The 26,363-nt window shown below is 41.7% G+C and overlaps 1 protein-coding gene across 1 annotated transcript; it reads left to right on the top strand.

The window, feature by feature from the left end:
* The first annotated feature begins 958 nt into the window (after positions 1-958).
* On the top strand, positions 959-26,363 carry ufl1 (UFM1-specific ligase 1). The gene is made up of 19 exons (XM_028439900.1): positions 959-1,159; positions 1,232-1,377; positions 3,613-3,641; positions 3,748-3,845; positions 6,760-6,874; positions 7,034-7,164; positions 9,178-9,236; positions 9,314-9,460; positions 10,599-10,774; positions 10,854-11,033; positions 11,121-11,247; positions 15,255-15,368; positions 15,507-15,624; positions 15,713-15,879; positions 18,632-18,762; positions 18,863-18,943; positions 19,014-19,099; positions 25,027-25,207; positions 26,003-26,363. Exons 1-19 carry the CDS (start codon positions 1,083-1,085, stop codon positions 26,189-26,191), a joined length of 2,352 nt encoding a protein of 783 aa, XP_028295701.1. The 5' UTR covers positions 959-1,082; the 3' UTR covers positions 26,192-26,363.

Here is a 26,363-nt window from a genome sequence, read left to right as displayed (position 1 = left end):
CCTTTCCACAAGTGTCCATCTTTGCAGACTTATGTAAGGGAATTACCCATAGTTCATTGCATTGTGCTGTATGGCAGGAAACTCCTGGGAAACCAGCTGGAGGCGCTTTAAAATAGTAAATGGATTTGATTTGATATCAACTCATTCACCCATTCACGCACCAGTGGGACTGAGCTGCCATGCAAGGCGCTGGAAAACCACAGGGAGCAACTTAGGGTTCAGTCTCTTGCCCAAGGACACTTCGACATATAGACTGGTATCTAACCCCCAACCTCTCAATCCCCTCCACCACCAGAGGCACAGTCGCCCTAAAAGTGATGTGAAACGAGCGAAATAGGAAACAAAAACATTCAAACATGGTGATAATTGTGGGCAAACACTATATACACAAAAGCAAATTGCAACAAAAAATCCATCTGTGTATGTATGCTTAAATTTTTGTAAATGTAGATATGTAATTATAGATACATTTTGTATAGTCTAAGTTGTTGTATTATGCCTTACATGTTAATGTGATGAGTGAATGGCCTTTGTAGAAATGACTCACCTCAAGGTTTTGAGAGTGTTTCACTTGAGTTTAGAATTAATTGATCATGCAATAAACAGAGAAACTGTAAACACAGTTATAAAGAAGTGTGTGTGTGTGTGTGTGTGTGTGTGTGTGTGTGTGTGTGTTATAAAGCCTAAAGCTGCAATCATAAAGAGTGTATGTATTGCTGTAAAAAAGTGAGTGTGGACATCGGGATTGGGCCTAACTCTCTAACTACATTAATTATGGCCCTTTATCAATTTAAGAAATAATTTTGGCTTTAAAGTAAGGCTGGAACAAAGATGAATATATACAGTATGTATATTTATATATACCTAATTACCTGTGGGGGGCAGCAATGCGCTTTACAGTGCGCAGCCTGCTGAAGAAGAAGATGTTTGTCCCTTCTGATACACCGTCCTACGTCACTGTATGTGGACCATAGACTGTAATGTTGACGTGTGTTTCCTCCATAGTGTAGCCTCAGATACAACATCTGTCAGTGAGGTTTTTTTTTTTTTTATTAACGACTTTCACTTCAGACGGAGGAAGAATGGCAGCAGACTGGGAGGAGATCCGTCGGCTGGCGGCGGACTTTCAGAGAGCTCAGTTCCATGAGTCGGTGCAAAGGTAGCGTCACTCCCTCTAAACTCAAGCTAATGTTGGCATGTTAGCTAAACTCACTTTATGCTTCTCCGCCAGGCTGTCAGAGAGGAACTGTATTGAAATCATATCTAAACTGGTCCAGGAGAAGAAACTGGATGTGGTCCACACACTGGATGGGAAGGAGTACATCACTCCCAGTCAGATCAGCAGAGAGATCCGGGATGAACTGTTCGTCCATGGAGGTTAGAGTTGGACACAGTCCCAGATAACGGGCCTACATCCCATCACCTTCATCAATAGATTGTTACTAAATAATGCTCCTGATAATTAAAATAAAAAGTCATTATTTTATACAGACTAATACATATTTTGTTTTACACAGATCTGTGACACTGAGATTTTCTATTTACATGTTTTGTTGTTAGAATGACAATAAATCATCTAAATCTGGGTATTTTGCTAACATTGAACTATTTATGCTTAAAATATTCAATGCCAAAGAAACTAATATATACAATTAAAACACTTCATCTCATAAAAACTTTGCCAGTCGACAGATGAGCCACAGCTGTCTTTCCTGGAGGATATTGTGTTAAAACATTTGTACGAGAAACGACAAATCTCTGTTACTACAGAGATGGGCAACTTCTATCAGAGGTTGGGGTGGGAACCTCTGGGTACCTCACGATACGATTGCGATTTATCGCCGTATCGAGATATCGTCACACTCCTAATCAGAGCGGGGCCCAAAAAAATGTGATTGTCTGATCCGAGGGCCACATTATCAACATTTTGTCTTGGTTTTCCTGTTTTGTTTTTTTTTAGTTTAGTTTAGTTTAGTTTGTCTATTTTCTTGTCAATATGGGGAATTTCTGTTGTCTTTGTGTGTGTTTTTGTTATATTTTTTGTGTAATTGTTTCCTTTTTGTATACTTTTCTGTCATTTTGTGCAATTATGTTGGCATTTTGTGTTTAAGTGGTTGTTTAGTGTGTCTTTGTGATCATTTTGCATACTTTTGTTGACATTTTGCTGTCGTTTTCTGTGTTTCTGGAGTTGTTTGTGGTATGTAGGGCTTCATATAACTTCCATCTTCATGAATTAAAATTTGGTTTTGGGGTCGCACAAAATTAGACAGAGGGCCACCAGTTACCTATGTCTGCTGTACTGTATGCAGTGTTAGTTTTAAATGACAAAGAATCTAGTCATGATAGAAGAAGAGCATGGGGCTTGGATATTGAAGTCGCTGAGTGGGAAACGGGTTGCTTTAAAGCTTAATCACAAACAATTCTCAAATGAAGTTATTGCAACACAATTGGCTAAATGAGGACATATGAACTCTACCTTTGGTCTTCTCCTGGACAGGTAGATGATTGTCCTGTCTTGGAGACAGACTGAGGCACCGTCTAAACCAGTCAGAGGCAACTGATGGCCCGGAGACCACATGTGGCCCTCGGTCTACTTTTGTGTGGCCCCCAGAACAAATCCCCAAAAATTGTATTTCGAGAATTTTGAAGGAATATAAAGCTCAACAAAATAACTCCCAAAACACACAAACCAACATTAAAATTCACAAAGTACACAAAAAGTTCCTAAAATACATAAAATGACAACAAAGACAGACACAACAACCACTTAAACAAACAAAATGATGTAGAAAACACAAAAAATAACACCACATTACACAATATCTCCAAAGACACACAAACTGTGCAGGAAAATACAGAAAACAACAACAAAAATACAGAGGGTGACCCAAAAAATGCACAAATCAACAACATAAATGCAGAAAATGACAGAAAAATACACAAAATTACAATAAGAACACAAAAAATAACAAAAACACACACAATGACTCGAAAAACACACAATGACTAAAAACTGACAAAACAATAAAACCACAGAGAAGGACCCATATTAATGCTCAGATCATTTTTTTCCTAAATGTTGACATATATGTTGATAATGTGGCCCTCGGATCAGATACATTCACATTTTTGTGGCCCCCGCTGTGATAGTGTTGCCCATCCCTGCTCAACAGTCCTGGATAGGAGTGAGAATTCATTGTGTTTTATTAGAAAAGTTAAGCTATGTAATGGGGTAAAGCACAGGAATTTGGGGCATTGTGGGCACCACTAATGGACTTTTTTGGTAAGTAGTAGAAATTGTGACAACCTGTTTTTTAAGTTACTGTGATTTTATTGTTTGCGTTTAGTCAGTATGGATGTTATTTTTTTTCTTTTATTTTTCCTGTATGATATGTGTTATGTTCAACATGTTCCTTACAAATAGAAAACACGTATTGTTTAAAAAAAGTTAATGTTGCTGTGGGCAGATTTGAATAGACATGACAGAAATCCTATGTATGGGGCTTCACCAGACAACAGAAACTACAAAGTATACCTTTGGGATTCTCCATCCAATCATTTTAAATATGTAGCAAAATCACGACTCATTCTAACTCTGTGTTTTATTCTCAGGGCGAATCAACATTGTGGACCTTCAGCAGGTATGTACTGTAGAGATCATTATCTGACCTCATCGTGTTATTAACTGTGAGCATGACATGCTATCCACATGTCTTCGGAGCAATGTTTCCATCTCTTTCCGTTTAGATCATTAATGTGGATTGGGTTCATGTTGAAGACAGAGCGAGTGACATTGCAAAGTCTGACAAAGGAATCCAGCTGGTCCTGGGGCAGCTGATTGACGAGTGAGTTGTCTGAGATAAGCGTCCTGTGTTATAATCAATTCATACTTTTAGATCACAGCTAAGCATGTACTGCGTTAATTAATAAAGAGATAATTTTAAATACTAATAGTATTCCATGGTTTCCCAACAACTCTGTTTTATTTTTTTATTCTGTATTTTTTTTCTTTCGAAACAAAACAAAAAAAACAACTCTTTGATTTAGCCATAAGAGAGTTGTAAATTACGATGCATTCACACCTTCGAATCCTTGAGCGTTTACCCGCTATTGACTTTGTTTCCTGGGAAATGGTGTACTTTAGGGCTGAGCAATATGGACCAAACCTCCATCTCCACATATTTTCTCAAAATGGCGATATAACGATATAAATCTTGATAATTTTTTCTAATGAAGTCTGACCAAAAAGCCAAGTCTGGGTTAGATTTGCTGATGCAAAATGCAACACAGGCACATTTATTAACAAACAATTGATTTGGTCGATCAATTAAGGATACCTAGATCTGGGACGTCAGGCTTCTGTGTTGTAAAATAAAGACATTATTCGTCGTAAATATTCACAGGTGGCCATATTAGATTTTCCAATATGGCGATCCCAGTCAAAGTTACTGTCAAATAGGCATCACATTTAGAATCCCTGAACCTTAGAAATGTTTATGTGACTTTTGGTTGGCTAGTAATAGCAGAACCTGTTTTTGGGTGGCCGCTATGTAGAATTGTCCAATATGGCAAACTAAGTATTTATTCTGCTTTTAATTAAGTATTTCCTTTACAAGGAAGCAGCAATCTATTATTTTTTTCCCCTTGGAAATCTAACCTTGAATAAAACATGGGCAGGGTTCTCACCAGGAATTTTTCACAGCAGAGAGAGATCGCGTGGCACGCAAGCGAGCGCCATCGTATGGAAATATTAGTAATTTACTGAAGTGAAGCTAAAGTTGTTTTTTTTTTTTTGTTTTTTTTTATTTTTGTTCCAGCCTTACTTTAAAGCTAAAAGTTGTTTGTTAAATTGGTGAAAACTCGCCTGTTTTCCAGATTTTTAACCCTCTGTAGAGTCGGTTTCACAACACTTCTAAACATAAGGCTGTCTTGGGGCCTTCATGCAAATTCATGAGTGGGCGTGTCTGTAGACACAGACTTCATGCCTCGCTCCTGTAGAGGGTGATCACTATAGCGATTTTCTTTTGCTATCCACAAACGCCAAAAAACTGCACATTATATTGCACTGCACATGGATATTTAAGTGGTCATTTTGATTTGGAGTGTGACAAACTCAGCTCCACGGTGTGTGTTTATCACATCAGCAGCTGAGTCAGCTGTTTCAAACAGTCACCAGAGCTGCTACGTCAGATCATGTCAAAGGCGATACAAGGTGGCATAACGGCTACTAAAAATGGAAATGATTGTGAGCGCTCACACTGCGCTTTGGATGATCTATTTACTGGATTATGTCTATACTGAACGTTAGGGATGTAACGATTCACTCAACTCCCGATACGATTCGATTCACGATACTGGGTTCACGGTACGATTCTCTCACGATTTATTTTACAAAATGGAACTGTAGCCAAATAATGACTGAAAAATATTCCTTTATAGAAAATACTGTACTATTTTCCTTTTATTTTTCATTGTCAAAAGAATCATTTGATAAACTGTTCAAAACAATTCAATTTAACTAAAAATAAATCTTGAATAACATAAATAAAGGAATAATACAAATGAAGAAGAAGCCTATTAATTTAAATTCTGGTTCTATAGTAAACAATGCAAAACTGCATAATAGTTCTTTTTCCTTTTAAAAGTGCAACTAAAAATGTTTTTTGTGCCTTAACAATTGGACTTTAAAAAACCCAGTGGTCGGTTGGCATGTAGTTATTCTAGCAGTGAAGAAGAGATGCTATGCTAGCAGACAGAGCTAATAGAAAAACGTGACTTTTACAGATATTCACGTAATGTTACAGATATTCTTTCGGTGCTAAAGGGGTAAGGAATCATTTATGAACATGTTTAAGAGTAGAAGGAGGCCAGAAAGAAAGTAGTAGCAGATTCCGCCCGCAGATTACACTGTTAAACAAGAGAGGGATGAATATATAGCACCCTCTGCTGTTTAAAAAAAGTACTGCGATTCAATTTTCAGAATATCGATGTGAACTGTGATACCTATGAATCGATTTTTAACTGCCTTACGATTAATTGTAACATCCCTACTGAACGCAAATATGTTATCTGTGGATAAAGGGACTAGTGGTTAAGGGAGCAGGTGTGTAATGGTTCTAATCTCCCTGGTCCATCACTGTGTGATGTTGATCAGTCCCTTATATTAACACTAACTGCTCCCTGGGTGATACACTGTGGCTGCTCACTGCTCCTCAGGGAGGGGTTAAATGCAGAGAACACATTTCATTTATGTAGCTTTACATATATAACAATACAGTATTTAGTATATTCTATATTAATCACAGTGTTTGTTTTACCTGTGAGGTAGTTTAGTTTGACGTTCTTATAGGGTATGAGGAGCCAGCATTGTCAGGAGGAGGAGTTTCCCCCTTATGGCTAATATAGGGGCAAAAATCAAACTCGCCCGTTTGGAGCTTTTTACAAAATGTGGAGGGAGGAAACCAAACTTTTTCAACTATGGCCCTATGACTGAGGCTACAGGAATGTATATCACTGTAGCAAAACCATTATAAAGTGATTTCTTTTCATAATACTGCCCCTTTAACTTTGATAGCTATAAATTGCAGGTATGAAATACCTACTTACTTACAACTTTCAGATGCAATCATATAATAATGGAGTATAATCCTTTTGTTGCTTTTAGTCTCTAAAATGCTTAATATTTTTCATTAATTTCTCACAGTGAAATGACAGTGAGTGCCAATGTCTGTGATGTAAAGAGTTGTTGTTTGTGTGCAGCACGTACCTGAACCGTTTGGCAGAGGAGGTGAATGACAAGCTGCAGCAGGCTGGCCTCATCAGCATCGCAGAGTTATGCAAGACTTACGACCTCCCAGGAGACTTCCTCAGTGAGGTAAATGCCTCTTAATCCACAGTCTTTAAATGAGATGACTCATGCAAAAATCAACAACTTACAGTAGTTTTGGTTCCATGTGTGTTTTTATATTTAAATTCTGTTTGCAATCCCACACTGTATCCTCGTTGTTGGTGTGTTCGTATGTTTTCTCATCAGGAGTTGTCAAAGCGTCTGGGGAAACTTATTCAAGGGGAAATGGACCAGTACAACAGAGGGGTTATATTTACTCCAGCCTTTGTGTCCCGTCACAAAGCTCGAATACGAGGGCTGTTTAGCGCTATTACAAGGTAAACCTGAGCAGATATTTAGAATAAAGTGAAGTGCTGGCCCTGCTGGCTCTGGGCTCGCCGGCGGGTGCCCACTGGCTGCCTGTTCGGCGCGGTTCTGGTCGTCTGCTGGGCGTGGGCTTCGGCTCCTCCGCTGGGGCCTCGGGCAGGGAGTTCTCTGGGCCCTCCCCTCGGGGGGTTGGGGTGGGGGGGTGGGGGGTCGATGGGGTGGGGGGTCTGGGGGTTGGGGGTGGGATCGGTGGCGTGGTGCGCTGGGTCCTTGGCTCCTTGGGGCTTTCTCGGGTGTGTATGGGGGGGCGATGGCTGCCTCTCGGCTTGGGATCTTGGGGGCGTTCGGGGGACTGCTTGGCCGTGGGGTGGTCGCCGGGGGCCCTTAGGCTGCCTGCTCTTGCTGCTGGCCTGACTGCTTCTTCGGGCCCGGGGGCGGCTCTTGGGTTTTGCAGTGGCGGTACTTGGAAATACATTTGTCATGGATGCACTGGCCTTGGGCTGTGGGATAACACAATACTGGGCTCAACCTTAGACACGTTGTTCCCAAATACCTGTTTTATGGAATTTCCACTCACCTCTTCCTCTGTTCACAGCCACCACCATTATTCCTAAACCACACACTGGTCACCAAACTGGCTTGACAACACAACAATAAACACAATATACACAACCACAATTTCACATCGCATCACTTAAAACTATTCCCCACCCATTCCATATCCTATCTTGTATCCCTCTTCCCTGTTAACTTCCCCACCCCTCTCCAACCCCTCACCTTGGTGTAACACTGCCCTCTCTTTTTTTACATCCTCCCTTTAATAAAGTATTTCTTACCCTTCCCAACTTTCTTGTCATACAATTTAAAGCAAAGGCAAACATTCATCCCAATCTTTTACCCAGGATAGATAAAGATAGACATTTTGTACTATATATACCGTATTGTTTAATTAAATTGAAATCAAATACCGGTAATAAATTGAAGTTTGAGGAGCGGTGCACACGTATGCATTTATGGTGGGAAGAGCATATAAAAAGTACAATAAAACCAGTTTTTAATAGCAGTTTATCAGGAGCATTCGCACACAGGACTCAGGTTGACAGCTGACGTGACACACGCACACACACACAGAAGGAGAGTGAGCACGCTGAAATACTACTGATAAAGTAAAAATGAGCCGGTTTATGATAGAAATAAACAATATACTGCATAAAGTTGCCAAATAACTACGTTACGTTTGTTCAGAAGCGATCAAGTCAACGTAAACAGGTGATGATGCATGGGAGTGGATGGAGTAGTCTATTAGTCTGGATCCTGGAAAACAGTTATTGTGAAAACTGGCAAAAATAGGAAGTTAGGAACATCACATTATGTTACTAGACACCGGCGCTCGGTGCAAAAATTCAGCAAAGATCAACTCGTGTGGGACAGGAATTTGTGCACAGACATAAAATAAAGCAATTATTATTATTTTCATAACAAAATACTGTGTTCAAGGTGGATCATTTTTCCATCCGTTTTCCGACCCGCTTGCTTTTTTTCAGGGTCGCGTGGGTCTGCTGGGCCTATCTCCAGCTTTCTTCATGCACTAGGCGGGGCTACACCCTGGACAGGGTGGCAACAGTGGGACAGCGGCGCACGGAGACGTTCCAGAACCGTTACGTGTCCAGTGGAAATCTGGTGTTATTAGACTTTCGGCCAGCCAGTACATCAAATTTATGTAGAAATATTTAAAACAAAACATGAGGTTGACAGCTGTACTCACCCACCCAAAAGTGCTGTTCTACACTGGTAAACCAACTTTTTTAAGTACAGTTTTAAAAACAAAGGTAACAAGGCAGAGCCCAGAGTTTAGGTATTTCCATTCAATGAAACTAATGCAGCATCCATCATTAGTGGAAAAGCCTTTAGATTTTTACAACTGAAGATATACTCTCTGTGGTTTTCTGATATGATTAAGATGCTACAAACTTGTTTATGAGGCCCACTAACTTGAATATTTATTGATTTTTTTTGTTCTGCAGACCGACTCCTGTCAGCAGCATGATCGGATCCTTTGGATTTCAGGAACATCTCCTGTATTGTAAGAGAAAAACATAACTTGTTTTTTTCTTTTCATGCAATTGTGTTTAAGTGCTGGCTGTGCTTGGTTGTTGATAGCTGTCTTAGAGGAGTTGGTGAACACTGGGCGTCTGAAAGGAAATGTCATTGGAGGCCGACAGGATAAAGCTATTTACATCCCTGATATCTACGCCAGGACACAGAATTCTTGGGTTGACTCTTTCTTTCAGCAGAATGGATATTTGGGTAGGATTTGTCTTTGTTCCTACCTTTACAACTTTTTTTTTTCACACCAAAGTACCTGCTGTGGGAAGTTTACTAAGATTGCAGTGCAAATCTGTCTACGTGCGGACATGGTTGAGACCACCCTATTTAAATGAGCATTTTACGCGTTAAATGTAACGCGAGAATGTAGGAGAAGAGGTTAGATCTGGCCCAAAAAATCTAGCCCGATCTGGGTCCGCGGGCATAAAGCTCGACCCAACCCGAGCCCGAAGCAAACCCAACTTAAATTATTATTTTATTGAACGTATTGCTGCCACAGATTAGTGGCGCGGTGCCTCACGCGGCTAGGGGGAGGGGGGCACAGCTCTGCCCAAAATGTATCGTAATGACGTGACTCAAGTCGTTATCACAGTTTTACAGGCTTTAATGGAGGTTGTAGTAACATGCCAAAAATAAACAAACACACAAAGAACCGTCTTACACCGTTATACGCTCACACTACCGTGGGAACAGAATTATTCACTCTTTTCCCCGCTTACACCCACCCTTTCCCCAGCCTCCCAGCCAATCAACACTCAGAACACATTGGCAGAGAAAGCTGCACGTAACCATGATGCCTTCTTAGCCATGGGAAATCTCAGCATCAGTTAACCTCTGAATACACACAAGTGGAACATAACCAGAACATAGAACCCAGTCCATTACAGTATGCAAACCAGACCGGGTGGCCCGAACGTGAAGCGCAGACCTGACTGAAGCACGCAGTCATATTTGTTGCCTGCGCTCCAGCAGCAAATGAGGGATAAGCAAAATCAGCAAATTATATTCAGTAAATGTGAACGCTGAACAACGAAACGCAACACAGTCCCGTCCCACTACTAGCAGAAATCACTTTAGAAATGATACCACAACTATATAGAAGTATTTTTGTGTTTATTAAAAAATAGTATTAATGTAATAGAGATTTAAAAAAAGCTGCTAGTTTTTCAGTTGATCCTTTCACTGAAATACAAGGAAACTTAACCTTTGTTTAAACATGTCCCCCCTCATTTTGTTCTTTTTTGTTTGTTTGTTTTAAAAAGTAATAAAGAGAATTTGTAGAAACAAAACCATTGCTGTTTTATAAATGTTTAGTAAGATATTTGGTCTCTTCTTCTAGAATTTGATGCATTGCTCAGACTGGGGATCCCTGAGCCGTCCAGCTACATCAAAAGGCGTTTTAAGGGCAAGAAGCTGTTGTTCCTCAGAGCAGCCTGTGTGGGTCAGGCTCTACTTGATCAGGTAGAAGCCTCTGTGGAGGAGGCGGTAAATTCTTCTCTGTGGACTGACCTCCAGGTGTGTAAAATGACCTTTACTTAAATAAGTATGCCAGCTTTTTAGATGAGTTTATGACCTTAATCTATTTGGGGTTTAGACTCTTTTACCAAGTTCTCTGTCCACGGAGGACATTGGGATGCTGATCAGCCAAGCTATGAGAAATGCTAACGTCCAGTCCTCTGCCAGAGTGCTTGGAGAAACCGTTGTCATCAGTGAGAAATTTATCAGCAACTGCCTGTCCTTGTTTACTGAGGCCATGGAACAAAAAGCTCAGAAGGTACTGCTTTCTTCATCTGAAGGAATCAAACATGAACGATGCTGCCACCAAATTCCCTGTGTGATTTTCCTCTGTTTTGGTTTTTAGGAACACAAGAACAATCCTGTGTTTTTGATAACTCAGGAGAATGTAAAGCAGGTGCCCATTATGTCAGAGGGCTCAACACTTTCTAAGAAGGAGAAGAGAGAATCGGAGCGCAGGAAAAAGGTCACAGGTTTGGAAATGTAAACGCATGCATTCACACTTAGTTAAATATACATTTTTAAACCAAAGAGTCCATGCAAATCAACATGTTTTTGTATGCTTTAGAGCAGTGGTTCTTAAAATTTTTTGGCTCGAGTACCCCCTTTCTCTTGCTTTTGAATGCAAGTGGCATTTTCTCTTATGAGGGACAGCACGTGTGAGTGAATCTGTAGATGGATTGTTGAGGGGAAGGTCTGGGTTAGGTTGCATTCAGCAAGCCATCAAACTGTGCGACGTAATGAACGCAGCGACAGTATTTTAATACAAAATATGCTTTAAAATATATATCTTCGAAAAATATGAAAAAAATTGTAAAGGATACTGTTTGAGTGTACTCTGTGAATAATATTAAATAGTTGTGATTTGTACTGTGTGATTGTATAAATAAAAACAAGTTAAAGAAAATATAGATATGTCATGATATAGGCGATAGTGTCATTTTCTATATCGCCAAAATAGGAAACTCGACATAACTTGAATCACCATATATTGCCCAGCCCTAGATAGAGCTGCCATGCAAGGCCCTAATCAACCAATGGGAGCTACTCAGGGTTCAGTCTTTTGGCCAAGGACACTTCAACACATAGACAGGTATAGACTGGGATCAAACCCCTAAGCTAGGGATCAGAAGATTTCCCCTGTACCACCCATGGGTGACCATGGCTATAGGCCATATACATAGGCATACCTGTCAAGTATCCCGTTTCGGCCGGGCGTATTTTACCCCTCATTTCCGTCATCTTCCTGTATTAGTATTTTCCCGTAAATATCCCGTATTTGAATGTAATAATAATTAAAAGATGTCTTACTAAACTGAACGCCGTCACGAGCCTCGCGAGAACTGCCGCCTGAAATGGCGTGAGTGGCAGTTCTCGCGAGATTAGTGCTGACAGCGGCAAACAAACCCGGAAACAACTCAGAAGAGAGATGGATGAATGAAGACGTTCTGGCAAAAAAAAAACCCAAAGAACTGGTGTAAATACGTTGTGAAATGTGACAGTTTACCTTCCTAAAGAGCAGCAGGATGTGACACGGTTACACTTTCTGTAAGATTAATAACTAAGATTTTAACGTCTCCCACAGCGGAAGGAACACGTAAGTCACCATTAATAATCAGCCAATCACAAGCGCCACAAATATACACTGCTTTCAAAAAGTGTTAAAGGATGTAAAGTCTGTAACAAATGTGTCAAATAAGTCTTTAGTGAATACCAGAGAACCACATGAGTGTGCATGATAAATTATCAGAAAATATGTAAGGAAAATAAAATCTAAAGTCTAACTTAAAGACAAGCAACGTGAAATTAACAGTAAATATGCAACGTGTTGACTTGTATATAAACATGTGCTTCATATACCCATTTATGTTTAATTTAGGCTGTTTTATTATTATAACTATAATATTTTATATATCATATGAAACAAAATACTAGTTTTAGGAGTCACTGCTTTTACTTTTCAGAACAGAATGTAAAGATCAGTTAGATGGATTTCTGAGTGACACATATTGTGCAGCTGTTTGTTAATAAATGTCCCAGTGTGGCATTTTGCATCAGCAAATTTAACCCAGAATTGTCTTTCTGGTCAGACTTTATTTGATAAAATTATCTAGATTTATATCGTATATCACCATTTTGAGAAAATATATTGAGATATTGAGTTTTGGTCCATATTGCCCAGCCCTAGTAGAAATGTTCACAGGATTTCAATGTTAACTCACTCAGTGCCATTGACGAGATAACTTGTCATTTCAAATCCAAACGCTCAGTGCCATTGACGAGATAACTCGTCATTTGCGTTTTTTCTCGGGGATTACTAGAAAACACCCTGGCGGAGATCCCTCATCAATATCTAAGCTGTGGGGTGTTGTAGTGACCAACTGTGCCCTGAAGATGGCAGCAGTACACCGTTAGATGAGAGATTAGCCACTGATGCTACCCAGCAAAGGAGGAAGAAGCAGGAACGAGTGAGATTATGGCGCTACAGAGTGATATTGTGACGTATCCAGCAGCTCACATCTCCACATACTAACACAGAACATGTATGGACATGAGTAGATTATTGATAATGTTGTGATGGTGAGATAAAACCATCAACTAACCGGGCCAAACGGGTCATCGCTGCTTGTCGGGAGGAGGGGTGGGGGTACAAAATACCCCCAGCCTGTGAGCCAGATAGCAAAATAATAGGTGAGATGTAGGAGGTAGCAGCACACCTTTGGATGAGAGGTCATCCATGCTCAGTAGCGCTAAGGAGAGTACGAGACAGAAAATGGCGCTACGTATGAGAGTTGACGTTCCAGCACGACCAGAGCATGTGTGGAACTGTGGCGATGGTGAGATAAAATGATAAAAACTTGGAGGAATGCCAAAATACAGTAAGAAATCCATTCAAATCTGACCCAGATGGCAAAATAATAATAAATTTGCTATCAAAAGCCTGGTCTCAGTTTTGTTTTATATAAGGAAACAATGTTCAGATGTTAGAGTTGTCACTAAAGCAAAAAATAGCTTTAAAGTCACTGACTTTTTTTTAGAAAAAGGCTTTTTTTCTCAGCTTTTTGCTCTGAAACTGAAGATTTGTGAAAGTAGAGGCTTCAATCTTTCAGAATCTGGTGTCAGATTTCAGGTAGTCATAGTAGAAAATCTTCTGTGGGTTTTTAAAATCAGTCAAAATGCTCAAAAACAGCTGGCACTGAGGGAGGTAGAAAATCCGAAAATGGCTGGCACTGAATGAGGTAATAGGTCGACCTACCAGATTCTAATCACATAATTGTATTTAGTAAGGGGTTGACAAGTGGGTGTTTTAGATTTCTTGTACACTTGTCTTAAAATATAAGAGATACTGGAGCTTAGTTGGGCAGGTGGGACGGCTCGAAGTGGGCTCAAGAAAATTTCTCTTATTTTCAAATCCAAAACTTGACAGGTATGTACATAAGAGGGAGTGATGAGGAACAGCTGGGTAAAACCAGTGAGACTGATGAGGACAACGAGGAATGAATTGACCTGAAATGAGGAGGGGAAATCGGGAACCACAACACGAGGCGACAAAATAAAATGGGAAATGTACAAAACAAACCATGTGTGTGACAGTGTTGCTTCTGTTCCTTTCCAGATTAAAATGTCACAATAGGGATGTAAGGATATATCCTAAATCGGCTAAACATTGATGCCAATAAGAAAATTGATACAGCACAGCATGTGCTATGATACCCTGCTTGAACAATAAGGGGGGATGGGACTGTTTTAGTGCCGCTTGTTTTGACATCATGGCCTAGTGTGCGGGCTGAACCAACAGCAGCAGTTGGAGAAGAGCTTTAATCGGGCCATAACAAGACGTCCCGGCCCGAAACTGTCTGACCCAAATGAAGCCGTTGTCTCTTTAAGCCTGAGCCCGTTTAAACTAGATGCTACTCACGCGCTTGAATGATCCGAGGCAAGTCAGCATCCACATACGCACACACACACCTTAAGAAATTATGTAAATTCCAAGCCAGGAACATGAGCAAACCTTTCTTACATTTTTATTTAATGTTTTTAAAAATATATGTATTACAGTTTAACTTTGCATGGTGATACACTAAATGAAGAAATGTGCAGTTTATTTTGGTTTATGAATTTAAACAATTCAAATGGTTTATAACGATTAGTATTTTGACTAATGTTTTTTTTCCACCCAAAATATGATCTCTATGTTTTCAAATTTAAAGGAGTTAAATGCAGCATAGCATCACAAAAGCAAAAAGCCCTTGGTGCACCCCTGAGCACCAATACATACACTTACTGTACACATACATACATACATATGTATGTGTGGGTGTATATACAGTATGTACAGTATCTCATTCGTTCCAGTAAATATACCTTTTTGGCAACTTTGCCCTTAAATTAACCTTGTTGTAAGTCATTTCCCACTGGGATTATTATTATTGTATTGATAAAGGAATTTCTGCTGTGAGACATGTGCTTTGTTTCCCAGAGGGCAGTGTGAAGAGTGGGGGAGGTAACGCTCGAGAGATCCGCATCCGTAAAACTAAGAAGAAAGGGAGGAGGGATGAGGACAGTGATGAAGACACAACATCTTCACAGCAAAGTACACTTAATAGCTACACACGGAAGCACCAGACTCATCATCATTGGTTGCTTATCAAGAAATCTCGACACTTTCACTTGTCAAGTGTGTTCTCTCTCAGTACAGAGACTAATTCTTTGTTTTTTTTGTTTTACAAAGATCGCAAAGAGACTGAATTTCCTTTCATGACTGTGGATGAGATTGTTGCAGTTTTAGAAGAGAGACTGAATGAATGCCCAGAACAAATCCTCACTGAGCTGGCAGAGGACTTAGTGCGGTAACCAATGCTGAAATCTTTTTCTGCCTTATTTGAACTTCCACTCTCTGCAATAACTCTAAATCTTCCTATTGTTAACATTTTTCAGGCCTCTGAATAAAACTTACCAGGAGGTGCTGCGCACAGTGTTCATGTCTTCCACCAGCTCCCCATCAGGAGGCAAGAAGAAAACCAGCTTAAAGGACTTGCAGGAGGAGATCACCAACCTGTACAACAACATCCGATTGTTTGAGAAAGGCACCAAATTCTTCTCTGGTAAACCATGAAGCTGAGTGTCCTTACACCCTCCGGCCTATTACATTACACCCTCCGGCCTATTACACCACATACACGTATATCCACAGAGGTAGGATGGGGAGCACCGCTCCCCTCCATCCCCCTTCTTTTAATTACACCCCATACATTCACTGAACACACACACTCACACAGGGGATAGGGAAGTGCCTCTCCATTGGGGAATGGAGAGGCACCATAACAGGGTGGTGGGTTGGCTCACATATTTGGGCCTCTCCGGTGGGGGCCTGGCCCCTCTGTTGGTGGCTGGGCCACTACATAGAGTGAAAATACATCAGGATGGTGTGGTCGGGCGTGGCGGTGGGTCTCGGGGGGGCTTTGCTGGGGTCTCTCCTTGCGGGGTCTTTCCGGGCGGTGTCGGCCTGGTGGAGCGCGGGGTCGCTTCCTCCCCTTGGGTGAGGCTTGGTGCTTGTTTCGTCGGCTGGTGGCCTTGGGGGCGGGCCCCGCGGTGTGCGGGCCTGGGGCGGCCTGCCTCGCCGGTTTGGGGGGTGGGTGTGCTGGGGGTGTGCTGGTGTCCTCACCGGGGTTGGGGCGGGGTTGCTAGGTGCCTCGGAGCGATGCTGTTTACTGGGGGGCGGCGCTAGCTGTTCCGGTGGTGGAGGTTGCTGTCGGCCGCCTGGTGGGTCTGTCCTGACATCTGCGGACTGGTGGGTGGGTCCGGGGCATCTTTGGCTCGGGGCTGCGGTTCCGCACTTGATGTGTGCCTTTGGGGTGCCTCCGTCCCCGCGGTGGGGATCGCCGGTTGCTCGCGGGCCGGTGGGTGGCGCTGCTCCGTGGCTGGCGCTGCCCGGGGGGCGGCGGGCCCTGGGCTGCTGGCCTTGGGCTGTCCGGGGCTGTGCGGTCCTGCTGGGCTGTGGCCGGGTCCTGGGCGGGGGTGGGGGGTGCGTCCCGGGGGGCTTGGCCCGGGGACTTGCCCTTGGGGGGTCCTGGTCCCGGGGGGTGCTCCTGGGGCCCGGGGTGATTGGCTGGCTGGCCGGGCCGGTCCTGGCGGGGGTCTTTCGGGGCGGGTGCCGCGTGCCGCGCCCTTGCATACCTAATGGTACGGCCCCTGCTTGGGCAGTGCCCCGTGAGGCAGGGTGCTGGGGATGCACAAGGCGGTCTGGCTTGGCCCTTGGAGGGGGCCCTGGCTTTTAAAAAAAAAATAAAAAATAAAAAAACTAAAGCCCGTGGCGCGGGCGACATCAACAATAGGTGATTTGGGGCGCCATGGGGGGCTAGGTTGGGGTGCCTGGGGGCCGGCGGGGAGACTCCCGGCGGCCCCCTGGTGCCTTATGCGGCTTGGGGTGTGGTCGTCCTCCCTGGGCGGGCTGCTCCTGGTGCTGCGTTCATTCCGGGTCCCTCTGGCCTGGGGTCGGGTCCCTGCTGGCTCTGGGCCCGGCGGCGGGTGCCCGCCGGCTGCCCGTTCGGCGTGGCTCTGGTCGTCTGCTGGGCGTGGGCTTCGGCTCCTCCGCTGGGGTCTCGGGCGGGGGGCTCTCTGGGCCCTCCCCTCGGGGGGTTGGGCGCGGGGGGGTGGGGGGTCTGGGGGTTGGGAGTTGGATTGGTGGCGTGGTGCGCTGGGTCCTTGGCTCCTTGGGGCTTTCTCGGGTGTGTATGGGGGGGCGATGGTTGCCTCTCGGTTTGGGATCTTGGGGGCGTTCGGGGGGCTGCCTGGCCGTGTGGTGGTCGCCGGGGGCCCCCGGGTTGCCCGCTCTTGCTGCTGGCCTGGCTGCTTCCGGGGCCCGGGGGCGGCTCGTGGGTTTTGCAGTGGCGGTTCTTGGAAATACATTTGTCATGGATGCACTGGCCTTGGGCTGTGGGATAACACTCATACTGGGCTCAACCACAGACACGTTGTTCCCAAATACCTGTTTTATGGAATTTCCACTCACTTCTTCCTCTGCTCACAGCCACCACCATTATTCCTAAGCCGCACACTGGTCACCAAACTGGCTTGATAACTCAACAATAAGCACAATATACACAACCACAATTTCACATCGCATCACTTGAAATCTATCGACTACTCCCCACCCATTCCATTTCCTATCTTGTATTCCTCTTCCCTGTTAACTTCCCCACCCCTCTCCAACCCCTCACCTTGGTGTAACACTGCCCTCTCTTTTTTTACATCCTCCCTTTAATAAAGTATTTCTTACCCTTCCCTAGGGAGGGCTGGTGATGGTCACAATTATGCAATGAAATAAATAAATTTATTTAATTGCAATAACAAAATATGCATTGCTGTTAAAAGATTGCACTTCTTGTAGTGTTAACCTTCGACAGAATGTGCAGACAAGAGAAAAAAAAAATGAAGCTGAGTGTCCCTCTCACAATCAAATACCGCATTCACTTTTTAGAAGCACAGACTAAGTTTCAAAATATAACCGTCCATATTTATCCATTTTTCTTTACCTGAACTTGTAGTTAATAAAGTTGAATAAAAACTAAAGATGTCACTGTCCTGAAATGTAGTGATGAGTAATGAAATGTGTGTGAGCTTTGGACAGAAAAAGACGGTTACTGAAATTTAAAAACCTGATCTCACATTGTTATAGCTTTAAAATGAAGTAAATTATTGTTTATTTTTCTAAATGGACTGCCATTGGTCTACATTTTAAGTATTTCACTTACCTTCAGCAAAATTTAAAAAAAATTCTGCACAGCAGCTGCTAGCTAAGCCAACTGTTGAAACCCGCTGAGCAGTGAAAGCTAAATGTATAGTTTGTTTATGCAGATGAAACTCAAGTCCACATCGCCAAACATTTGCTGAAAACCCTCTGCACTGATGTCGCCAACCTCCTGGTCAACTTTCTTGCTGCTGATCAGATGATGTCAGTGGAGAACTCTAGCACTATCACCAGTGAGGTGGGCTTCCTTTTATTTCCATTGAGATGGGCTTCTCAGTGTCACTGTTGAAAACACTACTTAATGACTTTTGTTGCATGTCTCATCTTTATTTCTTCAGATTAGAGTCAAGATCCTCAATAAACTACCAGAAGAGACCAAAGAGCCGCTCATGAAGCTGCACAACAGCCTGAGTAACAAAGTAAGTGTTCATATAAAAGGGAGAAAGATGGTTTCAAACTCTGCCTACAGTGCCCACCTAATCCTTTCAGACCATCGAAGACTTTCTAATCCACATGGAGACATGTGCAGAGGTGTGTGGCTTCCTGCTGAAGAAAGGGGACAAGAAAAAGGAGAGGTAATAGCCTATTTTATGAACCACACATGCACTAAACACACCATTTAGTGAGGAGGCTGGAGGCAACTCTTTCAACCCATTTCAACTGGTTTCAACTTTCCGATGTCAAACAGCTCAAATATTTTCTGGCATTTATGCTTTGCTTCAACAAATTTCCAATTTTTCAACTTTTTAAACCATTCAACTTCTAAACTTTTCATTTTTCCATCCACATTTTAAACCTTCATCTCTGAACTTCAGCTGTTAAACTGATTTCCTCCTTTAACACGTTCAGCTGTCTGTTTACTTTCAGCGAGGGCTGGGTGATATGGCCTTTTTTTTAATTAATTAATTAATTAATTAATTAATTTATTTATTTATTTTTAATATCGCGATATTTTCAAGCTATATCACGATATGAGATATATATCTCGATATTTTTGCCCTTGCCTTGAGATGATGCTTTGATGCATAAAATCGAGGATTTCCCCTAACTATTATAGAATAGCGTACCTGTTAGTTTCTTTTTTCAGAGGCAAACCCTTAAAATAACCTTTATTGACAGAGGTGTAGAGAACATTATCAAAATGTATAAAACAAATTATGTGCATTTGTGCACATTTTAAAAACAACTTCAGCTTTATTATTACTGACAATTGTGAATTTATCAGATACATAATATATAAACAGTTGCCACTACGAGCACAAGCGCCCACGCACGCACAGACATAAGCGCTGTAATGATCGCCTTCTGAGGACTGTCCGTCCCTTTAAGGGAGCCATGGTAACGTGAGAGGTCAGACCTGCCTTCTTCTTGATCCATACTGAGCGGATCTCAACAGCGTACACACAGTGTTTTACTGAGCATTATGCCTGTCATAGACTTTCTGATTATGGGGGTTTCCACTGGATACGTCTCCGTTGCGCCACGTCACCGACCTGTTTTTTCTCGCTGTCCGGTAATCCCCACCAATTGCGTTTTGAGTGCGACACGGTGCACTCTGGTTGAACGACTGTGACGTCATGAGACAGAGCAGTTCTCACGATATTTATATAATCGCGCGAGAACGCAGTTAAATGTATACATTATGAATGCAACAATAAACAGATAAACAGGTCAGTGTTCCTAACGAAGGAGAACAAGAAGGTTGGACTCTCTGGATTTGTCATTGCCACATTTTTTAGCAACAGCCAACAGAGAAGAGATAAAATGCCACCATTAAAACATGAACTAAATCAAAGTTGCTGCAGTTTACAGTGAGTTACAGTATGAGAGGAAACAATATAGTAAATGTGAATTTGTTTTTACACATTGACGTTTTGGTGATGTATTTACTTGAAATATAATCTGAAGTGTTTTATTTTGAAAAGTAACCCGATATTTTATTGCGGAATACGTGCTTAATTTCCTGTTTAGCTTTATTTGCTCTGTGCTGATTGATGCGTCGTGCTTCGGTGTCCGCCAGAAATAGAAGCCCTGCGTCTATCTGGCGGAGGGCACCAGACTACCACATCTGGGAAGGAGCAGACACACACTGCAGTAGTCCCGGTGGAAAATAACAACATTGACTAAAGTGGAAACCTATCAGCGGCAGTGACGTAACGCCGCAGAGTCGCATCCAGTGGAAATTGGGGGTTAGCAATATGGTAGGCTACTGCCTTGGTAATCTCGATCGACTTTCATAAGGCACAGCACGAGTCATTGAAGCTTTTAGCGTGGTTTGTTTCAGTTGCGATCAGAGGGACAGCGCAAGAGAGAGGCAGGGCGGGGTTGAGAGGGACAGATAGAGGAGAAAAAGGATTACTAACGGCTCTATGGAAGAAACTTTTATTGTTACGTGAATTATATCAATATTATGATATAGTCCTGTGCTATATTTCCTAGATAATATATCGATATTTAATAAAAACTCCATATATTGCCCAGTCTTACTTTCAGCTAAGACCTTCAACCCATTTTAATTTTTTTTTTTAACTTTTTCCACCCATTTTAATTTTTTTTTTTTAAACTTTTTCAACCTTTTTCATGCTTAATGCAAATGTTCAACTATTGCTAGGTTAATGCTAATGCTAGCTTAAAGTCACTGTAAAGTAGAAATACATTTGTGTCATGAGTTTGTCACACCACAGAAACACGTGTCATTGACCACTGAGCCAAATTTGAAAGATGAAAAAAATAGTATATAAAAATAGGTCTCAAAATCATGGAAAAACGAGCACTTTTCTCTGCTCTGAAACGCTGGGGGCGTGTCAGTTAGAGGCACTGGAACCACTCACAGGAAGGGCCCCGCCTCCGTGTACTGTGTCTTTGGGGAGAGATAGTGCTTCTCCCATTGGTTTTCCAAAAGTGCTCGGATTGGGCCAAACGAGGTGTCAGCGGAAAGGTCTGCTCCGCCCAGGTCCGAATATGTGCATCTCTCTGGGGTAGTCAGAACTGCGCCTGCTAGAGGTGAAGCATACAATTGTGGTGCAAAAAAAGTGCTCATTTCAGGGAAAATGTAGCAGCAGGGAACACGTTTTGTTTCCCTGAAACCGATTATGTGGTTTGTTTTCAGCTAGGGGCTGAATTGCGCCCGCTGGAGGCCTCGGAAGTTTGGTGTGTTACGTAACACGGCTATGATTTCTGACCCGCCCATTAAATCCTGAACACAAAAATTTGAAACAGTTTGTAAAACCTAGCTCCACATTATAAATGGTTGAATGGCTTTTTACATGTTTTAAGGAAATTTAAGACCTATTTAATGTGTTTAGAAGAAAATGGCTGAATTTGCTTTAGAGAGCCTTTAAAGGGGACATATCATGCTAAATCTACTTTTTCAGCCCTTAAATGCATTTTGTTGGATATTTAGAGTGTTTAGAAGTACAGAAAAGTTCAAATTAGTCTCATGTGCTCCGTTGATATCTTTATATTCTGTTTTGGTCATATTTTTCAATGTTTCAATTTTTTTATTCTCTATTACGTTTTTTGAACAATATCGTCACAGTATTTGCAGCGGAACTGCCAAATTAGAACATCGACTCCAGGCCCAACACTTCGAGCAATCCGCTAAAGTTTTCATTAGTCATTTCATTTTGCCATTTTTGTCTCCGAAAAGACTGTATTAAAATGCATTTCGTGACGGTAGCTTGGCGCTAGCGTCAGCTCGGTGCTTGTGTTAGCTCACTTGTTAACATCCATATGAAGACATTGTTCTGCAGGTTCATCATTATTTTCATCTCGTTCCGCCGGGTCCGACTCTGGCTTGAACATGTAAGGCTGGATGGACAAGTCTTCCGTTGTTGACATTTTGTAAATAACGTGTGAATAAAAAGTTTCTGCGCCGCTACATAATCGTATCTCTTCTATCAAACTACAAAAATGGCCGAACAGGGTGGAGTTCAACCGAGTGTCACCTCTGCAACCTGGAGAGGGGGCGGGGTATGAAGTGTCTCATTTGCATTTAGAGACCGCACCAAAACGAGTTGCTCTCAGAAGCACATCAGAAAAGGGGCCTGTGGAGCTATAATAACGAGGAATTAAGACCCAAGCATTGCAGTTCCGCTTTATATAGACCACAACTGTATGATTTATATGTAAAAAGGAAGGATTTAAAAGCATATGTCTCCTATAATACTAATGCTAGGCTAAGGCTGTGTTTCTATCTCTTTTCCTATCCACTTTTCCTTAACCCTGTGGAATGACGTCACAGGGATAAGGCAAGGAGTTAGGAAAAGGTGATCACGTTTGCTTTGACAATCAGATGCACTTCCACTAGGTGACGTAATAATCCAACAACCGCGAAGGTTAGTGACATCTGGCGTGGTAAAAAAACTACAAATTTCTTTAAATGGACTAAGGGTCTATTCTCTTGTCTGGACTTAAGCGCTTTTTGCGCTCCTGCAGTTACGCGCTTCTCTCCTGATCGTATTCTCCGGTCCAGGTTCTTGACACGCCCACCGAGTGTAAGTAGAGCAAAACAGCGTAATCTGTGAATGAAAGCGGGCTGAAGGAAAGGAGGCCGTGATGTAGGAATGTGTGATATTTTATCGTTTATGATTTATCGTCAAAAACATTCTCAACGGTAAGAATTTGTCATCCCACGATATAAACGAGAAATTCCCATGTCGGAAATTAGCAAGGGCCACGGCCATTTGTCCCTCAATTTAGCCAAGAATGCCCAAAAAAAATGCGTTCCACAGGCCAAAACTGCCCCGTTTGTTGTCAACAACTTATTCTCTGGAGCGGAACGTTGTTTACGGAAGCTCTGCACGGTGTGCACTGCCCCCCGCACACACCGTCGTCTGTGTGTGTGTTCATCACCGCTACTTGAAGCTACTATGCTGCGATACAACACTGACTGCTACTTGGTTAAAACCAGATAACCATCCAATAAAGGGAACCGATTCAAGTTCCTCCGTCATGTCCACCCAAAGTTCCACAAACACGGGCACAGAGATGAACCCGCAGCATCGATTATGAACTTGAGCTAAGCTAACACACCGACACACAGACTGAGCTAAGTGCTAATGCTACCCTCCATATAGACCTCCATATAGACCAAGTAAAAAGATTAAGAGTACACATCTTACTGTCATAAAACCACAGGGAGCCACCAATTTTTTTCTGGTTAGCTTTAACACTTGTATGGAAGGATAAAAGCTAAACATGTCACATGTTGTGTGAAATAAATATTAACATAATAACTAATGTCACTATTCATTCATCCCAATTTGTGAAACATAATATTTTTTAATTATATTTTATCAGCTGTAAAAACACTATTGAAGTTATTTGTGCTTTTGTGCTTTTTTTTTAAAATAATTTGATTATAAGTGAGGAAATAAATTAATTACATACAATAACACTAATAGTGATCCACATGCACAAATATATTTCATAAAATATCAGCTCATAAGCTGTTTGAGTCAGCAGTTATTGTAGCTGTTTTAAATGTATTTAGTGTTGATGTATTCAGATTCATTTGTTTGTAAGGAACCTGTTTACACTAAGTTGTGCAATTTTTAATTTATTTATAGTTTTTATTTATCGTGATTTTTATCGTTATCGTGATAAATACTAGAAATTATCGGGATACAATTTTTTGTCAATATTGCCCATCCCTACCGTGATGTCATTTTTTTGGGCTGTCTACAAATCACAAAACATGGAGTTTTCCCAACACTTGTAAATTTCATTGAAATTCATGAATATGATAAACTTCACTTTTAATTTGAAACGCCTTCATTGATAAACAATGTAAAAGGTTGTTATATTTCATCCTTACTGACCGCCAGAGGCGGTGCTTAAAGCACTGGATGTTCCATCATTGGATGGATGCTCCAAAAAAAATGAAACTTAAAGACTCGGAAAAATGAATTATGTTGAATAAAACAAGTGGCTAAAATGTCTCTGATCACTTTTTTCTTGAACAACTGAGTGTCTGTTTCATGTCACTTATCTGATAATGTTTTACATAATAAGATATGGGTTTTAGAGTATTTATTTAAAGTTGTTTAAGGCATATTATTGCATTGGTAACTTACAAGATCTTCGTCCCTTGTCAGTCATTGTGAGTTTCCGTAAGCGCTCGGATATGCTTGTCCCTTGAAATATTGTCACCGCAAGGAATTGTGGGTCAGCATTATGTGGTCTCCTTTGGTAAAGGATTAATCAGCATCCTAGGCTTGAAGCATTGAGCCTCCTTTTCTTAATTTAAAGAGATTTTGAAAGCTCCTAATCATGGCCACCACTTCTGGTGGGTTAAGGAAAAGTGGATAGGAAAGAAGATAGGAGGGAATATTCGGACGCAGCCTAAAGCTATTGCTAATGCTAGCTTAATGTTAATGCTAAGCTAATGCAGTGTGACGCGGGCCAGCACCTGCATCCTCACTTGCAGATGCAAATATTCTAGTTTAAATTGTTTTGAATCGTTGTTGAAGTGTTGTTAATCTGTAACTGTGGTATCCAGACAGGCCATGTTCCTGCACCGTCAGGCTCTCACCGAGCAGCTGAAAGAGACGGAGGTTCCAGCCCTGATTCTCCATTTGACCAGTGTGATACTGTTCCAGACCAGCACCCACTGCATGCTGCATGCCCCAGGGCGCTGCGTCCCTCAGATTATTGGCACACTCACTGGTCGAATGCCAACGGTAGGTTTACCATTTTGTCTCATTACTGGGTTTTTTTAAATGTCTTGTGAAAGGCAATTTTTTTTTTCTGCTGCTGAATGTAACTATTAGCGTTATTTGGTATTCTACTCATAAAGTGACCACAAATGTCTCCCTGAATAAAATTTGTGAATTGTCTTATTTTGGTAAAAAGATCAATTGTTCAATTCTGATTATTAATTACGTTTTACTCTGTAAGAAGACTTTTTCTTCTTGTCTTCAGTCTTCAATTTGCTTTTTATCTTGTGAAAATCATGAAAACATCTGAGATTAATCTTTATCTCCATTTTGCCCTCAATTTGGGATGACTTCATCTCAGCAAAAATGTGTATTTTTTTCTAGATATTTTACAGAAAATATTTAGCATGCACTATTTTGTTCTCTCATAGTCCTTGGACTGAGCTGCCTCACTGTCATTGTCATTAGGCTGAAAGTGACTACGTCCATGTTTTTTTTTTTCATCCCTAATAATTTGGAAACTTTTGGCAAGAACACCATTCTTCACGTTTAAAAATTGGTTAAAAACTTTAAAACCCAGGTAGCAGCTATAGTACTTCTAAATTTAAATTTGTGTACACACTGACCACATAATTTTGTGTATGGAAGATTATGCAAAGTAATGGACAGACACAAACTCAATTAAATATTAGACCAATTACACCTCATTAACAAGAATTAAAGATCAGATTTAGACACCGAAGCTGTCATCAGTTGTATAACATAATTAAAGGAAAGCATTCCGTTAACTCAAAAACTGCATGTATAATGCTGTTGCAGGAGCACCACCACCTTTTGACTGCCTACCAAAGTTTGGTGGTTAAACAACTTGTCAGCAAACAGCAGGAAGAAGAGGGAGAGGCACAAGAAGAGCTGTTGAAAAGCACTCTCACGGAACTCGCCGAGCTGAGCCCAAGGGTGAAGGATCTGGTTTTATCTCAGAAGAAGCCTTCTGCCATAGAGGACTGAGGAGTAGAGGACAGAGGATCACAATGTCTCAAAGTTTGGTCATCTTAGGTTATTTGTCTGCTGTGCATCCATGTGTGCATTACATTTTGGTATGGCTTGGAACATTCATCTGCAAGCCAACTGTGAACCCAGCAAACATTAAACTTCCAAACAATTCAGACATTGTTTAAAA

Source organism: Gouania willdenowi, chromosome 24 (genome assembly GCF_900634775.1).
Source record: "Gouania willdenowi chromosome 24, fGouWil2.1, whole genome shotgun sequence".
In the NCBI taxonomy this organism is placed as follows: Eukaryota; Metazoa; Chordata; class Actinopteri; order Blenniiformes; family Gobiesocidae; genus Gouania; species Gouania willdenowi.
This window is presented reverse-complemented; position numbering and strand designations above follow the sequence as displayed.

Excerpts from the sequence above, each read along its gene's own strand:
- ufl1 (XM_028439900.1), top strand. The coding sequence starts at position 1,083 with ATGGCAGCAGACTGGGAGGAGATCCGTCGGCTGGCGGCGGACTTTCAG. Across the intron at positions 6,875-7,033 it reads CAGGAGACTTCCTCAGTGAG|GAGTTGTCAAAGCGTCTGGG; the intron begins GTAAATGCCTCT and ends TTTTCTCATCAG. Across the intron at positions 25,208-26,002 it reads TCACTGGTCGAATGCCAACG|GAGCACCACCACCTTTTGAC; the intron begins GTAGGTTTACCA and ends ATGCTGTTGCAG.